Source organism: Grampus griseus (assembly GCF_964374135.1).
Source record: "Grampus griseus genome assembly, chromosome: 9".
NCBI lineage: Eukaryota > Metazoa > Chordata > Mammalia > Artiodactyla > Delphinidae > Grampus > Grampus griseus.
Genome location: NC_139003.1, coordinates 6,490,177 through 6,508,355, shown reverse-complemented (window position 1 = coordinate 6,508,355; position 18,179 = coordinate 6,490,177). Strand labels below are relative to the sequence as shown.

Genomic DNA, 18,179 nt, shown 5'->3' with positions numbered 1-18,179 from the left:
AACACAGCTCGTAGCCAGATCAACGTCAAACCTCACACCATAGGCCTATTCACCTCAGTTCCTAATATCTGACATATCATGTCTGGCTTTCAGCAACATTACAGGGCGTGCTGCAAGGCAGGAGAAAACACACAAAGCAAACACTAGGACCAGACTCAGATGTGACACAGATTTGGGAATTTTCAGACGCAGAATGTGTGTGTGGGCGTGTGTGTGCATATGTGTGTGTGTGCGTGTATGCATGCCGTGCGTGTGTGTGTGTGTGTATATACACACACGCATGTAGAAAGACTTATAAAGAATTGGCTCGTGTGGCTCCTGGTCCATGGGATTATGGAGCTGATGAGTCCCAAGATGTAGGGTCAGCAAGCTGGAGACCCTGGACAGCCAGTGGAGTGGCCGAAGGAGGAGCCTGGGGGAGAAAGAGAGACAATGAATATCTGTCATGACCCGGAGGACAGAAGATGTCTGCAGGAAGTGGGTAATTCTCAAAAAAGGGAGGAAATCCGTAAAAATCATTCCCCCGGCGCAACATTTTCTGAGAGATCTGCTGCTTTCCTTTAAGTCTCTGAGTTCTAGTTGTGCTAGTGCAGAATAAAAATCATAATACGCGTGTTGTTTTTCCTGTGGCTGTTATCACGGCTGCAGAGGAAGTGCAGCCGGCAGAGCTTTCTGAGTCATGAGGGCCCCTCCTGGGTGTTCCTACCACTTCCTCTTCCCTCATCTCACAGCTCACGGCTGCACTTTCAAGGGCAGTTTTTGAGCTGAGCTTTCAGATCACATTTTGCTGAAAAACTATAAGCTATGTCCTCTATCTATTCATACGCCCGGGACACCTTCTTTTACCTTCTCCATTCACCCTGCAATGTGGCAGCTCTCGAAAGGGAAACAAAGAATTCACGAGTGCCTCCGACCCCGGGAGACACAGAACACGGCCATTCGTCCTGCCCAGCGGGCAGCGGGGCGGTAAGTCCGAGTGTGTGGGGACTGTGTCTGTGTGTGATGTGTACTTGTGTTTGTGTGTGTGTCATCTTTGAGAGTGTGTAGTGGGGATGGTGTGGGTAGTGTGTTTTTGTATATGTCTCTTTGTGTGTAGGTGAGTATATGTGTGTTTTCTGTGTGTGTTATGTTTGTGTGTGTGTGGTAGGTATGTTTATACGTTTGTGAGTATATGTGTGTGAGTGGTGTTTGTGTCTTACGTTCGTGTTTGTGTATGTGTTTGTGTGTTGTGTTTGTGAACATATATGTTCATGTGTGTTGTGTAGGCGTGTGTGCTATGTTTGTGTGTGTTCGTACTTTTGTGAGTGTATGTGTGTAAGTAGTGTGTGTGTGTGTGTGTGTGTGTGTGTGTGCGCGCACGCATGTCCGAGGTACAATGAGAGGAGCCAGGGCTGAGAGTCGGGAGAACCTTGGACCCTTTGTGCTCTGCCTGGAACTCACTGCTTACTCCTGGGCAGGACGCTTCTGTGAGTTTCACTGTCTTCCTGAGAAACCTCACAAAGGTGACGTGTCTGCTCCGTGTTGGAGACAAACACTGTGGCACGTGGCACACATGTGATGCCTGTTGGGCAGGGTGTAGGCTGAGGCGGCCAGGGGCCGGGCAGACGCGCTGTCTGGGCGCGAGGGTGGAGTGCAGGGTCTGCCTCACCCACCTGCCCTGGTCCCGGCCCGGCCTGTATCTTCTTCTCACCACCCTTCTGTCTAGAGGAGGAAGGAGGTTTCCTGGGTGAAGTGCTGCTTCCGCTTCCACCAGTGATGTAAGGGCGCCAAGGACAAAGAGATTGAGGGATCTCCACTTTGCAAAGACAGGGGGCCCCTTTGAGAGGTAAAAGCCTGTGTCCTCACAAGAATGCGGCTGAACAGGTCTGGGTGAAGATGTTCACCTGGCCTGGTCACTCTCCCTGGAAAGTCACCAAACCTCCTGGGCTGGGTCCACTCTCAGCTGGCACGTTAGAGCTGACATCACTGAACCCCCAGTCCTGCAGCCACAGCCCCGCAGGTCCCCGGCCAGCCCCTGGGATCTGGCGAGGACTGAGGCGGTGGGCCAGGTGAGCAGAGAGCCTTAGCCCCCCGGGGATGCTGTGGCGACGGGAAAGCTATGTCTGTGGACGTTCCCCCGGAGTTACCATCCCCTCAACTCAGAGCCTCCATCTGGAGAATGTCATCTGACTGTGATTGTCTCTGAGTGTCCTACACATTCCAGAAAAACAGTCATGGGGCCACACGGTTCCCTCCCCATCCCACAGAGACTACCAAGCAGCTACAACATGATGGGCCCCTGAAACAGGGAACCGTGTTGGTCTGCAGGGTGGAACGGATTGAAGGCAGGATACGCTGCTCTCTCCTCAGGATGACGCGAGTTCCTGGGTGGGTGACACGGCCCTCCTTCGCAAAGAGGACTAGGAATCGCTCTACAGAAGGTCAAAAAATGTGCTGGAATCTTCTACAGGGAAGAGATGTCACGAACATGTAGTTGTGGCCCAGCACTCACACCTCCAGGGACATTGAGGCCCAGGCGGTGCGACCACCTAGCTGCTGGCCTGGGGAGGAGCGCCGAGTCCCCTGGGCCCCCAGCAGGACCGGGACTGGGCCCGACGTGGAGAGGGAGCCTGTCCGAGTCTGCCGCCCTCCTCACCGTCCAGCTCTTGGCCTCTGCGGCCCTTGCTGCTGGGCTCTCCCCACAGATCATCTGGCCCCAAGAGCCCCTCACCAGCCCCTCCAGCAACTTCCTGCTCACGTCCCCCAGGCACGCTGGCCACTGCTCCCAGGACAGTATCTGTCAGGATGCATCCCTGATCCTTTCTCTCCATCACAGAATCACCCCAAAATGGAGACCACAGTGCAGGGGGGAGAAAGGAGGAAACAGGGTCCCTAAAGGATGTAGAAGGTGTCTTAGACTCCCCCTCACTCCGTCTCTCCCCCCCAAACCAATGCAAACAACTTCCTTTTGGCAAGAGAAAGGCACAAGTCAGGTGCCTCTTAAAACTCGGTGGAAAAGTCAGTGAGACATATGATTCTTTTTTCAGGAGGAAGAAGAATATTATGAACTCATTCTCCCGGAGAATCGCGAGGAAGGGCTGTCTCAGGATCCTACACAAGACGGGTCAGGAGGTAAAACATCTTTCCAGCAGACATAAACTTAGAGAGGCATGGCCGGGGGACCCGTAGGTGCAGGGGGCGCGCTGGGAGAGGCAGCAGGAGCTCCTCCTGTCAGAGATTTGCCCACCCGGCTCTCTTCAACACGGCCAGATAGGAGGGAAAGGCCCCTGATGGGCGCAGTGGGCCGAGGGGGTGACGCACAGCGCCAGCCGCCCCTTCACTGGGTCTCAGGAAGGATGTGCTCGCCCCCGGCCTCCGTGTGGGCATCTCGCTGGCTCGAGTGTGAGAGCTCTCAGGGTCACGAGGACTGCAAAGCACTAGTGAACAAGCAGGATGCACTCAGGTGCCCCCAGGACCGGGCTCCGCCTTCCCAAGGGGCTCCCTCCCCACGAAAGCTGTTGCATCAGGGTCAGGGCTTCACTTTCATGGGCTCAACTTCACCGTCTAGCCTGAGGACACAGAACTTAGGGATATAGGAATGCCGGAAATCCATCCACTTTCCTGGCCAGAAGAATTGATTTGCAATTCACCATGCATTTCAACAGGACTGATTTTTTTTTACTATATGAACTTCAGTGACCTGAGCCATTGAGAGAAAGCCATATTAATAAGCTGCACAGGAAAATTACAATACAAGTGCTGACACCTGATTTCCCTTTTTTTGCAGCAATCGAGGTTAAGCATTACTTTAAAAATCTGGCTTTAAAGTCCAATGACGTGGGCGCCTCCAGGCTTGCCCAGACAGGAGACCCCTGTCTCCCTCCAGCTTCGCATTGGAGGGTGGAGATGAACACTGCACCTTCCCTGCTTCTGTGAAACTCCCACCCATTCACTCAAATTCCTTTCAAGCCACCTGAGGGAAGCTGGAGGGAGCCAATATCATCCAGTCAAAACTGGTCGGAGGGTCAGGCAGCCAAGGGAGAAAGGCAGCAGAAACGCGTTGCTGGGAGATTTGGAAGGAGGCGGTGCCAATCCTACTTTCAGGAGGCCGGGGCTCTGTCACAGAGACACATCAATGTCTTCAATGTGGAACAGACTTGGAAGCCGGCTGGGGTTGGGCGCTCCTCTATGTGCTCTGGCTCCTGGGAGCCCACGAGAAGGGAATTCCCTTCCTGCCCTCCAGCTCCGGTCGTTTCTAAAACATCTGGACATTGGGTTTCTAAGTATTAGATTGGCATGACAAAGCTTCTCTCAGCTGATGGCTCTGAACGTTCTGCTGGGTGAGAATGTCCAGCCCCAGCTCCAAGGATGTAGCTTAAGAATGTGACCCCAGTGTGCAGCTGTGCTGTGGAGCTGGGGCTCAGGCTGAAAAGAACCCACCCTCACAACACTCCTCGCTGGGAAAACTAAAGGTAATGTGACGTGGTCGATCACGTCAGGGAGAGGACCGACACAGAGGCTGTGTGCTTTCAATTTCACCACTCTTCCTGAGAAGGGTCTCCAATCAGAGGTACTTGAGGAAGCTCAGGGTCCCAGGTCATGATGGGATGATTCCCACAAAGGTGACCCTGAGAAGAAGTTTCAAAACCTAAACATAAAATGTAGCTTTTCTACCACATCATCCAGCAATTCCACCTCTGGGAATATAGCCCAAAGAATGGAAACAGATGTTGAACATATGTGCATCAAGGCTCATGGCAGCATATTGACAATAGCAAAAAGGTGGAAACAACCCCAAAGTCCATATATATATATATATACACATATGAATAAACACAATGTGGTCTACACCTACAGTGGAATATTATTCAGCCTTAAAAAGGAGGGAAGTTCTGACACATGCGACAACGTCGATGGACCTTGAAAACATTATGCTAGGTGAAATAAGCCAGACACAGTAGAGCAAACATTGCCTGACTCCACTTACATGAGGTCCGTAGAAGAGTCAAACACACAGAGACGGAAAGAACAGGACTATCGGGCGTTAGCGGGAGGGAGCAATGGGGCGTTAGCGCTTAACGGGGACAGGGCTTCAGTTTGGGAAGATGGAAAATTCTTGGGCTGCATAGTGGTGATGATCGCACAACAATATGAAGGTACTTAATGCTACACCTAAAAATGGTAAACTTCATGCTACGTATATTCTACCATAATTTTTTTCTGAAAGTTACAAAAAGAGAGAGGGAAGGAAAGAATGTGAGTCTAGGGCACGTCTCAGATGCTGACGCCGGTCTTCCCTGCTCCTGATCCCCGCCCCCCGGACATTCTGCCCCTGGTGAGGCTAGAGTGGGTGGATGGGTTCTAACCCCGGTCTCCCACCTTCTCTTGATGCTTCCAGGGCTGAGGGAGGATGAAGGGACCCCGCAGAGGCTGAGGCTTATCCTGGTGGGAAAATCCGGAAGCGGGAAAAGCGCAACAGGAAACAGCATCCTCGGCCGGAGAGTGTTCGAGTCCAAGGTCAGCGCCGGGCCCGTGACCAAGGCCTTCCAGCGGGGGCGCCGAGCGTGGGCGGGGAAGGAGCTCGAGGTCATCGACACCCCCGACATCCTGTCCCCGGGGGCGGCGCCGCGAGGGACCGCTCAGGGCCCCTGCGGAGCCATTGCCGCCTCCTCGCCGGGGCCCCATGCGGTGCTCCTGGTGACGCAGCTGGGCCGCTTCACCGAGGAGGATCGGGAGGGGGTCAGGCGCCTCCAGGAGCTCTTCGGGGCGGGCATCCTGGCCCACACCATCCTGGTGTTCACGCGGAAGGAAGACCTGGGCGGCGGCACCCTGGAGGAGTACCTGCGAGAGACCGACAACCGGGAGCTTGCCAGTCTGGACGTCCTGTGTGAGCGGCGACACTGTGGCTTCAACAACAGGGCGCAGGGGGCGGAGCAGGACGCCCAGCTGAAGGAGCTCATGGAACAAATCGAAGCCATCCTGTGGGAACACGAAGGCCGTTATTACAGCCACCAGGCTTACCGTCAGTCCCCGTGCTACGTTTTGCTCCAGCGAGAGCCGGCGGGGCAGGTCCCCCAGGGCCAGGGCTCCGAGGAAGGGCGCAGCGAGGAGTCCTGGTGGCAGGGACTGTGTCGCATCCGGAAGGAATCTGGGCGCACTGACACACAGCTCCTGGGGAGGCCGCCCATCTGAGACGCGCTGGATTCCACGCAGCCACGGCTGCTTCCTGCCAGCCTCCCTCGGCCCCGGAGTCTGCCTTCCAACCCCTCACTTGCTCTCTCCGTCCCACAGGTCACTGACCCTCCCAGTGTCCAGGGCAGGGTCTGGGGTGGCGAGCAGTGTGCGGGCTCCTGAGTTCGCAGGTCCTTCATCACACCTTCCAGAACACGCGGGCCCTCCCTCCTCTGTGCCCCTCCATCCTCACGTCTCCTTGGCATTCCGAGTCTGCAATAGAACACCGATAGGACCACAGCTTCCTGCGGGCAGGCCCGTGCCTCATTCGCCCATGTAACTCCCACAGCATCCTGGCCACTGGAGTCACCGCTTAAACGTCGATGTAGCAAATCAGTGTGGGATGTCGACCAGGTGCCTCTGCATCTCTTGGGCTGTGTCCTTGCCCGCTAAGGGGGCAGGCATGATGACTTTTAAGGCCCTGTGCCATGTGGGGCAGGACAGGCACTGGGCTGGGGAGGAGAAAGCAAGTAGAAACGGGAGGGGTAGAAGGTGCAGCCCTTTTATTCACTCTTGAAAGAGGCCACCCAATCGCAGCAAAGGAGCCCCGTGGGAACCTCTTGGTGGGATGATGAGCAGAGCGGGGTGGGGGTATCCAGGGGGCCAGGTCTGGTCAAGAAATGGAGCCTAGACCTGGCTGCAGGACATGGAGGCCCCCGGAGGTGCCAAGTGGGCTTGGGCAGAGAGGAGCACTTCCTTGAGGCAGACTCGGACTAGGGAGGTCACACACCTGTTACTGCCCCTTGTGATGCCTGCCGTCCGGCTGTAGAGAACAGAGGCGATGTTCAGCCCTGCCTCTGCTTCACCTGCAACTGTTTCCCTTCTCCCTTGAGAATGGGGAGAAAGTGTGGGTGGGGTGTGTCTTGGTGTGTAGGTGGGTCCCCAGCAAGGTATTTTGGTGCACAGAATGGGAGGAGGCAGAGAAGAAAGGGAAGCTGCAAAGCAAAGAAGCAGGTGAATGATGTAAGACGTCCTAGGGAACAGCCTGCCGGGCTGATGGGGAGAGCCCTGCAACACGCGGCTGTCGTCTTCTCCAGACGCAGCGGACGCCTAAGAAAGCTTAAGCATTTCTTTTGCTAAAAGATTCAGACAAGTGTCTCGAGGCAGAACGAGACTTATTTTGGTGTATGCTTACGATAGCCTTTGTGCCAGATCATTTATTAAGCAGGTGATCCGCGTCCCGCTGAACTGGAACGCAACGTTTATCATATGTTAATTTTTCATATTCCCTAAGATCTCTGTCAGGATTTTCGATTCTGATCTTGTCTTCTGACTTTTCTACTCCTGCATGAATAAAACATGGATTTGATTAGAGTGGCTTTGATTATAATGTGACACACTGATTTCCTCCCCAGTCTCCATTTTTGTATTTCCTTTGTTATTTTCAGGCATTTATTCTTCTGTGTGAAAGTTAAAATCACTTTGTTTAATTTTCATAAAAGAATCTTGTTGGGATCCCAGTTGGAATTGTCTTACATTTATGTATTAAATTTGGGAGGATTGGAAGTAAGATAAGTTAGAGAAAGACAAGTACTGTGTAATATATATCACTTATATGTGGAATCTAAAATGTCAAACCTGTTTAAAGAAAGAGTAGAACGGTGGTTACCAGGAGGTAGGGGCACAGGGGATAAGACTGGTGGTATTTAAGGGTCCAAACTTGTAACAAGCACGAAATAAGCCATAGAGATCTAAGGTACAGTATACTGAATGTAGACAGTAACATTGTACTCTAAGAATGTGGTGTGATGAATATTGTTACAGCAGCCATACACCCTGCACACCTTAAATTTACACAATATTAAAAGAAAATCTTTCAGTTACATTAAAAACCTAAAACAAAAAAAGTTGAGAGAATTGGTAAATGCCTCCAGGATAAGTGAATTAAGGCCATCATGTTTCTAAGAGAATAGACTCATGACTTCAGAGCTATTGAAGTAAAAGCTAAAATCATTTGCATTTCCTTCAGGAGAAGAAGATACATTTCTTTAATTTAGGTACTTTTGTTTGAACTCTGCTGGCTTGATTGATTTCATAATGGAAAATACAAGCACCTGACCAAATGACACCCATCCAGTGACTCTAAATGACGCGCCACTCAAAACATGTCATTCATTAAAAATTCTAAAGGAATTGTTTAAAATTATATCGAATATGGGGTTTTCTCTCCTTTATTGCTAAAAATCAGGGAAAATACCTCCCACGACTTTTCAGAAGGAGGGATAGATGTTGCTTCATGCCATCACTCCCTCAGCATCAGAGAACGGGGAAGGCATGTGTCGGTATGTTCTGGAAACTCCATGGTCTGTGTACCAATAGGAAAGAAGTGGTGTGGGTGAGGGTGGGGGCAGGGGGAGGAGAGAGGGTTGTCTTGGCCAAGGCTGTGAAGATAGTGAACTTTGGAATTCATTATTCTCAAAAAATATCTCTACACTGGAGCAAAGCATGAAAAACACAGATCTGGAGAATCCGAAGTGCCCAGTGAGCACGTGGGTTGCTTCCTCCTTGGTGGGTCAAAGCAGCGGCTAAAAACCCCAGGGAAGGCTTCCAGCTCCCAATCCTCCCGTAATGACATTCATACACTATGTAGAAAATTCAAAATAATGAGAATTTCTAAACAACTGTTAGAAGATACGGAAAAGTGACCAAATACAGGGAGACACTATAAGGAACTTGACAGTTAACATAAGGGGCCATGCAACTGCTACTTTTTTTTTTTTTTTTTTTTTTTTTTGCGGTACGCGGGCCTCTCACTGTTGTGACCTCTCCCGTTGCGGAGCACAGGCTCCGGACGCGCAGGCTCAGCGGCCATGGCTCACGGGCCCAGCCGCTCCGCGGCATGTGGGATCTTCCCGGACCGGGGCACGAACCTGCGTCCCCTGCATCGGCAGGCGGACTCTCTTCCCTGGTGACTGCGCCACCAGGGAAGCCCGAGCTGCCACTTTTATGTGGCTTTTCCCCCCCGAGAGCACTTCCCCATCTTGCTGAGCCAGGGATATCGCTCAAGCAGAAATTCACAGTGACCTGAGAGTAAGAGGATTGAGTTTGGGGGCAGCCAGAGAGGGTAGAAATTGATGGAGAACTCCCAAAAGGAGCCACACAGGGGGTTGGGTGGGAGCATTAGAAATTCTTCATATAAACTCCCTTCAAGTCTTTGGCTGACCCATGAATGGCAGTCTCTGAAGGGTCCAGGGGAAACTTTTTCTGGAAGGCTGAAAGAGCTAGTTAGAGATTTCAACAGTTGCCCTCAGCAGCAAAGACAAAATTTGAGATTCCGGTCCACCACGTATTCCACTGAAATACCAACGGGAGTGAAATCACATCAGGACTAAGGGACTTGCCCTAAAAGAGCAAGATTGGAATAGCCCCTCGCTAATGACGTCGACAGCCAAGCCTTCCCAAGTTCAAAGGGATCTGCCAGGAATTTAAGTGCCTGCTAGAGCGAACACAGTACTATTCAGAAGACCATAATAATACCCAGAGTCCCTACAACATACTATCGACAATATCCTGTAAACTATTAAACATTCTCCTTTTCTAACATAAGGATAGAAAGCAATAAAATTTCCCTCTACACATGTTTATCTACATCTCCCAAATTTTTGTGTGTTCTGTTTTCACTATCACTCAGTTTATAACATTTTGCATATTCTTTGTGATCTCTTTTTTCACTCATGGATTATTTAGGTGTATGTGTTTAATTTCCAAATATTTGAGTATTTTCTAGAAATTGTAATATCCAATATGGTAGCCACCAGCCATATGTGGTTATTGAGCACTTGAAATGTAGCTGGTGTACCTGAGAAATTGAATTTTAACTTTTATTTCATGATAATTTGTTTTAATTTAAATTTAAACACTGAAACACTGTAAACTATTTTACCATGAAACACAGCTTTGTTGTTTGGGTAGAAATACACTTCACTCTAACTGTTGTATCACATATTGTTGCTGTATTGCAATGTAAATTTTGGCCACATTTATTGTTTCTAGTATGAAAACATATGTACATCATTGATCTAGTCAATGTCAGAAGATTGATTCCCTTTGAACAATCTTCCTAATGCAGTGATGTAATACTTTTATTCGAATACTTTGTGTAGACAGCATGAGTTATCGTGATACCTGTCTACATTGTAGTAGATAATGACCATTAAATTTAAATACGGTTTATTATTTTATTTATAATGGGGTTGAGTTAAATCTTAATTTAAAAATAAGTATGGACAATATTTAAACTTTAAAATGAAGGCATGATATTGATGCAGAATGAATGGAGATGACTAAGCAGGTCGTAAAACTGGAACAGGAGAGAGAAAGAGGCTGGAAGATGTGTTATAACATTCACAGTGGCAACTGCAATTTGCTGCCGTGTAGCAAAACCAAAAAAGAAAAAAAAAAGCTGTTAGAGACCTTTTCAGCAAACACATACACGATTTGATAAAATGTTTCCTCTCAACCATCAAAAACAGACTTGACAACTGAAGGCAGAATTAAATGTCCAACAAAAACCTCTAGACAACTTTTAATAGGCTCTGAGCTTATAACTTGGGCCAGGTGTAAAACAGTTTGGATTACTGCATGAAAAAGAAAAACACTTTTAGTTGGAGAGATGGTGAAAACAACTTATTACTTTGGTTATGGAAAGTTGTTTTGTTTGTTTGTTTGTTTGTTTGTTTTGCGTTACGCGGGCCTCTCACTGTTGTGGCCTCTCCCATTGCGGAGCACAGGCTCCGGACGCACAGGCTCAGCGGCCATGGCTCACGGGCCCAGCTGCTCCGCGGCATGTGGGATCTTCCCGGACCGGGGCACGAACACGTGTCCCCTGCATCGGCAGGCGGAGTGTCAACCACTGCGCCACCAGGGAAGCCCTATGGAAAGTTTTACTGCAAATTTTTAAAGAAAAGACTAAAAATTCTAAAGTATGCAAAACACGAAAGACCTTCCATCAAAGCACCAAACAATTGCCCAGAGAAGGCAAGACTTTTAAAATAATATCAAAGATGAATTGATTTAAGGTTTGAAAAATTACAAGTCTCTTTCTTTAGAGCTATATGAGAAGTGTGACATAAGACATGATCCGAATGATACTTTGAGTATGTCTTAAAGTCGTCCCACGTCTAGGAAAAGATGTAAAGTCAGGGCAAAAAAAAAAAAAAAAAAAAAAAATCAAATTAGGGGTATAGATATTTTTACATCTTTCAAACCTGTCAGAGGAGAATTTTAATAGATACTTGGCACAAATTGCTCATGATGGAAGCACATGCAGTCATCTCCAGTCTCACACTTGTACTCTGCGCCCCAGAATTCCTGGACCATATGCTCTTCTCCACTTCTGGATCCTGCTTTATTTTGCCTTGACTGTTTCCAGTAACATTTCATCCCTCTCCACTTATACAGAGTATTCGATTAGGAAAACTGAAGCCAATCTAGGTACTAAAAGTAGGATGAACTTTTTGTTTTTCCTTCTAAAATGGTAAAAAAAAAACTTTTTTAAGTTGCCTTTAGATAGAGTAGATTGGCGAGTGTATGACTTTCATCCACATCTTTCTTTTTCTTTTCTTCTTTTCATCTTTATTGGAGTATAACTGTTTTACAATGTTGGGTTAGTTTCTGCTGTACAACAAAGTGAATCAGCTACATGTATACATATATCCCCATATCCCCGCCCTCTTGCGTCTCCCTCCCTCCCTCCGTATCCCACCCCTCTAGGTGGTCACAAAGCACAGAGCTGATCTCCCTGTGCTGTGCAGCAGCTTCCCACTAGCTATCTATTTTACATTTGGTAGTGTATATATGTCAATGCTAAAAGTTGGATGAACTTTTAGTCCAAGGAATGAAAGGCTTGCCCTGGCCTGGGGAGCGAGGTGGTGTGCTGACCTGGGTGATTTTCAGCAGCTATGAGCTGTGAAACACACCGCCGTCTCCCGTAGTCTATTTGCAATGGTTACCATGTGCTCCTTCTCCAGCAAGTTCCAAATCTTGTGGGAGTGCTTCTCATTGGCAGACTGTAACCCGGACCTGTAGGGAAAGGGATGATAAGGAACGTTGGCCCAGGCTCCTTCCCTGAGATGCAGAGGACCCAGGAAGAATCAATGGTGCCACGTTTACAGCATTCAGCACAGCTGAATAATTCAGATGGAAGGATTCACCTTACATCTGACCTTAGGGAAAGCTTTCCTAGCTCATCCACGACATCGAATAGGAGTTACACCTATTTGATGCTGGGTATGCCTGGGACAAAGTATTAAAATATTATCTTGAATTTTCATTTCAACATGTACTCCCTCAGTAGTGAGTGGCAGCTAACTCTTCCTGTTCACTCCTTTGTACCAACTTGCTGGCATACATGAGGCCCTCACTAAATATTTTTTCACCCTACCCCTTGAAGAGTTGGTGAAACTTGGCTCAAGCTACATTTCCACAGCACGGACAGCCCCAAATCTTTCTTGTTCTTTCTGGGAATTTCCTGAGCTCACTTCTTTATGCTTCCCTCTACTTTCTCAGTCATGTACTACTGTTCTCTATTTGACTCAATTTCATGAAGACTCAAAATTCACTTCTTTAGCTGGTTTCCACAATAACCACGGATACTGAGCTTCTTGTACGCTTTGGTATCTTTCCTAGTGATTTTGAAACTCATGGGGCGGGTCCCACAGGCAGCAGTGGGCGTTATTACATCAAGTCGACTGCCTTCCCTCTAGCTTGGAACGAGGAAGTGCTAATCCCTCCAGAACCCAGGAGGGAGAAACTCTGGAGTGACACTTCATAAACGGTCTCCCTCTCACGAAAGGCAGAGGGATTGACCTGTTTGGGGATGTTAAGAATGTTAGGAGAGCCATTAGACCCATTAGACCACTTCCTGCTATGAGTTTCATTTTTCAGAAACAGGAAACAAACGGCCCTCTCAACCTTTTGACCTGCTGTGATCAGATATGACCAACACTTTTGGTTCCTTGTTTCATCCTATAAGCAGACCAAAAAAGTCCTCTTTCTGGTGGTCCAGAGGAGTCTTGCTTTTTGGGTTTCACCTTCTCAGACTATGACTCTTTGGTTGTCAGGTGGCCCCATTATGTGAAACTAGCTCTCTTCCATTTCAGGGAAAAGAAGGAAGACTCCTAACTTAGGTTTTTCATCCCTGCTCTGGTCTCCACTTCATCTTTACCAGGGAGTCCTAGAATTCTGGTAACAAGATGGTATTTAGCTTTATTTGATTCAGTTCTTTGTGTGTATAGTTTTCCTGCAGAATCCTGGAGGGGAGAAGGGTCTTTGGCTCCCTGGCTCTAGCTGGTAACATTTGGAGCAGGGGAAATGCCTTGAAAATTATTGAAGTGACTTTCCCTTTTTATTCAAGCACAGGATATTTGCTCCAGTGTAATCACTCTCAAAGTATATTCCTGGAGCAGCGAGATCGGCAATGCCAGGGAACTTGTTAGGAATGCAGATTCTCAGGTCCACTGACTCAGAAACTTTGTACGTTAGCAAGTCTTCCGGGCGACTCTGATGCATGCTAATGCTCCACAAAATACAGGAAAAAACCTGAATAATCAGATTTTAATATTTTTAAAAATACTAATAGAATTTTGTCGAAAGATGACAACCTTGTCAAGCTGGGTGTTTTCTCTAGAATGGATGGTCTGTATTCTATCACTTTTCCAATTTGCATGAAAAGGTTTAGGCACTAAGCGATAACATTTTACACGGTAGAAGTCCAGCTGATAAGAGATGAGAACAGCTCCTCTTATAGGGGAAAGGAAACAGGAAGGCAGAGGAATCAAGCCATCAGATATGTGTCCTAAATTTTGTGTCTCCAAGTTCAGGAAACAAGAGGTATATTAGATAGTTAAGTTCCGGTCACTTCTTGAGCTAGGATCTGGGGAACACCCTCTGAGAAAAGCCTTTAAACCTGGATGTCACCCTATGTGGTCCTCGTCTCAAGGATGGAAACACTTTCCGTTTCTATCTGGTTTGGCTGCTCCCCGGTACTTTCTAGCATTTGATTCTTCGTAGTTTATCCAAAGTTTATCTGTAGGATATTTAGTATGTTACAAGCCTCTGTCCTTTTGGAACCAGACTCAAGTTCTGACGTTGTATTCTCTTTCTTGGTTTGTATGTAGAATGAACAAGAGTTTAGGATTATAGGAAAGTCTGGTTGGGAATTGGCAAAGGAATTCACCACGAGGGTGGGAGTGAGGTCGCTCTAGAGCCAGGTGTAGAGCAAACTCGCCCCAGCTGCCTCTGGCACGTGCTGCTAGTCATCTGCTTACTAGCATTTACCCCTCCTGTTCACTAACAAAACTACAATTTTGCTTATAACTGCAACGTACCCGTGTGAAATACTGAATTGCACAGTGTTTCTTGCAGCTGGGGGTAACCATATGACCACGAGGTAGTAGCAGAAGCTCTGTGGACATTTCTGGGTAGCCTTTGCTTCTGTAATAGATGTGGCATTCTGTCCTCCTTCTTGTGTCTGTGTTCTTTCCACCCGCAATTCAGACATGAGGCTGAAGGTGAAGCAGCCGTCTTACCACTTTGAGGACAAAAGTTACTTGCAAGTAATGGTGGAGAAAAAAATCAAGTTCTTTGGGTAGTTACATGGGCTCTGGACTTACCAGCCGTAAACGCCTTGTATCACAATTGAACCCTTTGTTAAGCTGCTTTGGTGAAGTTCTCTTCCATGCAACCAGACATAGCCTCCAGCTTACATTCCAGGGCTGAATGAGCGTCACTGCCGGACCAGCCACAGAGATTTTAGACCATCAGGAGCTGTGGTGAAGTCAGCCAGGAGACCCCCAAAGGGCACTGCCTGGAGTGAGAAATTCATTCACTTGGTGACTTTACACCAGCTTGTGGACTTTCTTGTTGGGGACCAGCAGGGCTGCAGAGGCTTGACAGACATGGGATGTCACCCAACAAGTAGAGGAGACAGGGACTGAGGCTTGGAGACCCCATCTTTCTCCGCAGATCACGATGTCACAGAAGAAACCCATCCCCCACTGAAGGAAAGAAATACGATGGTTGCAAGGAGTCTCTAAGTCACCTAAATGGGGACTGAACACGGCTCTTTAGCAGATCCGATTGGACTGGTTTTTAAACAAGAGTAAACATTTAGTTATATATTTTCCCTAGAAGTAATGGATGGGATCTAGGAAAGAGTATAAAATTATAGACAAATTAAACAGGTACATTTTCTATTTGTGTCCTAAATGTAGTATATGTTTAGTTTTGCCTCGTAGGCTGTTTCCAGTGAATTCCAAATTGTTCCACAAGAAGCAACTGACTTATATTCTCAGAGGACTCATTTCCACAAGCTCGCTCAAAGCATTTTTTCTGCAAATGCAACTATTGTCTCAAGAGGAATTAAAAATAGAGTTAAAATTTCCGTATCTCATTATCCTTTCTCACAAATCCTATATCAGAGACATAATGCCTAAGAAAATGTACGCACTACATAGCATAGCCATTGTGTATATGAAGCAAAAAGTACAGAAAATGCAAGGAGATATGGACTAACAGGTCCTAATAATATGACTTTAATATAAACTTGTCAGAAAAGACAAATCAAGTAGACAAAAAATAAGTAAGGAGATAGAAGAATAAACATAATGAACAAAGTAGCTCTCTTGGATTTATGGAAAATACACTCTTTTTGCGTAATATCAGAGAATACGCACTTTTTCAAACGCACATGGAACATTCACAAATATTGATCATATATTAATATACGTTAGCAAACATCAGTGAGTTCCATGAAGTAGAAATAATAAAAACAACACTTTCTGATCATGATGAGATAAAACCAGAAATTACATTTGGAAAAAAGTCCTTCCATCGAGAAATGAAAACACCTTGTATTAAACAACTCTTGTTGAAAAGAAAAATACAAACTGAGGCTTTAGAATTTCTTACAGATCATACTAATAAAAATACTAAATGTCAGAAGCTATAGGCTTCATTTAAAGAAGTGATCAGAGGGGCTTCCCTGGTGGCGCAGTGGTTGAGAGTCCGCCTGCCGATGCAGGGGACGCGGGTTCGTGCCCCGGTCTGGGAAGATCCCACATGCCGCGGAGTGGCTGGGCCCGTGAGCCATGGCCGCTGAGCCTGCGCGTCTGGAGGCTGTGCTCCACAACGGGAGAGGCCACAGCAGTGAGAGGCCCACGTACAGAAAAAAAAAAAAAAAAAAAAAAAAAAAGAAGTGATCGGAGTAAAAAGCATTGCGCCAAAAACTTCTTCAACTAAAAAAAAGAAGAAAATGAATTAAATTCTCACTTCCAAAAAAGCTAGAAGAAGTACAATAAGGTAAACCAAAAGAAAGTACAAGTATGAAAGACAAAAATTAATGTAGTGGAGAAAAAAATACACCTAATTAATAAATCAAAATCCTGGTTTATTGAAAAAATTTAAAATTAACAAACTACTCATTAACTTGTTCAGGAGAAAAAGAGAAAAGGGCACAAATAAAACTTCCAAAATGACAAGAGGAACAACCATTGAAATTGAAGACAATTTTAAAATTTAGAACCTTTTTGCAAATAAATTTGAAAACCTAGAAGAAATGGATAATTTCCTAGGGAAATGCAGATTACCAAACTTATCTCCATTAGAGACAAATTTATTTTTAAAAATATTTTTAAAAGGTTTTTTGATGTGGACCATTTTAAAAGTCTTTACTAAATTTGTTACAATATTGCTTCTGTTTTATGTTTTGGTTTTTTGGCCCCAAGGCATGTGGGATCTTAGCTCCCCAACCAGGGATCAAACCTGCACCCTTTGCATTGGAACGTGAAATCTCAACCACTGGACTGCAAGGGAAGTCCCTAGAGAGAGAAGATAGACCAGTGTGCATGGAAGAATTAGAGAAAGCTATTAAGGAACCACACCACAAAGTAAGCACCAGGGACAGACTGTTACGCATGGAAATTCTTCCAAACCTTCTAAGTCCAGATAGTTTCAGTGCTCTTTAAATTGTTGCAGAGCATTGAAAACGATGAGAAATTTCCGAATTGCTTTTTGAAAACAAATATAACATTGATACCTAAGTCTGATAATGATGGTACAAAAAGATAAAACTATAGAGCCATATCTCTTGTGAATATCAACACAAAAATACTAAATAAAATATTAGCAAACAGGTGCCAACACATCAAGCATGTGATACATCCTGACCAAGAGGGATAGAAAACAGAAATGAAAAATTGGTTCAATATTGGGAAATCTGTTCATATCATTCACCATGATAATTCTCATGGATGATTTTTTAAAAGCCTTTAATGAAATTCAACAGCCATTCATGATAAAAACCCTCAAGAAAATAGTGATTGGGGGATACTTGTTTAACATGATTACACACACACACACGCGTGTGCACACACACACACAAATACATGTACTACTGTAGCTCAGCAGCTATCTCACTTACCTAATTGGGAAACACGGAGGGCGTATCCAGGAAGAAAGCAAGTATACCCACCCACTACTAATCAACATTATAATGGAGGTTTTAGCAAATGCAATTTGACAAGAGCAATCAATTAGGGGCATAAGAATAAGTAAAGGAGAAGTGATACACTGTGGGACATCCGTAAGATGGAATAGTAGTCAGCAATAAAGGAGAACAAGTTCTTGGTACACACAGCTTGAATGATTCTCAAGATCATTACGCTAAGTGAATGAAGCCAGTCTCAAAAGGGACTTTGTTTTACTTATCTCTAGATTCTCAGTGTCTCGTATAAAACCTACCACCAAGTACAAGCAACCAGTGAATGTTAATAAATAGATGAATGGGTATGAACTCCCAAAAGCCGTGAGAGAAGAGAACATGCTTCATTCTTCTATTGTATTAGTCACAATGCACAGTTTCATTCATCTGTCTGCCTTCTGCCCTGGGAGGCAAATTGGCAAAGCTGCTCTCGGGATATGTCACACGGGCTTCTGATTTCCTAACTGCTAGTCAAGAGCAAAACCTTTTT

General features: G+C 46.3%; 1 protein-coding gene across 2 annotated transcripts; it reads left to right on the top strand.

The window, feature by feature from the left end:
• The first annotated feature begins 725 nt into the window (after window positions 1-725).
• GIMAP6 (GTPase, IMAP family member 6) lies at window positions 726-8,302 on the top strand. Of its 2 annotated transcripts, none has more exons than XM_082661945.1 (3): window positions 726-966; window positions 3,030-3,111; window positions 5,378-8,302. In XM_082661945.1, exons 1-3 carry the CDS (start codon window positions 805-807, stop codon window positions 6,169-6,171), a joined length of 1,038 nt encoding a protein of 345 aa, XP_082518071.1. In that variant the 5' UTR covers window positions 726-804; the 3' UTR covers window positions 6,172-8,302. The 2 variants fall into 2 exon arrangements, with proteins under 2 accessions (XP_082518071.1, XP_082518070.1); XM_082661944.1 differs by having other exon boundaries at window positions 3,027-3,111.
• The last annotated feature ends 9,877 nt before the right edge of the window (window positions 8,303-18,179 follow it).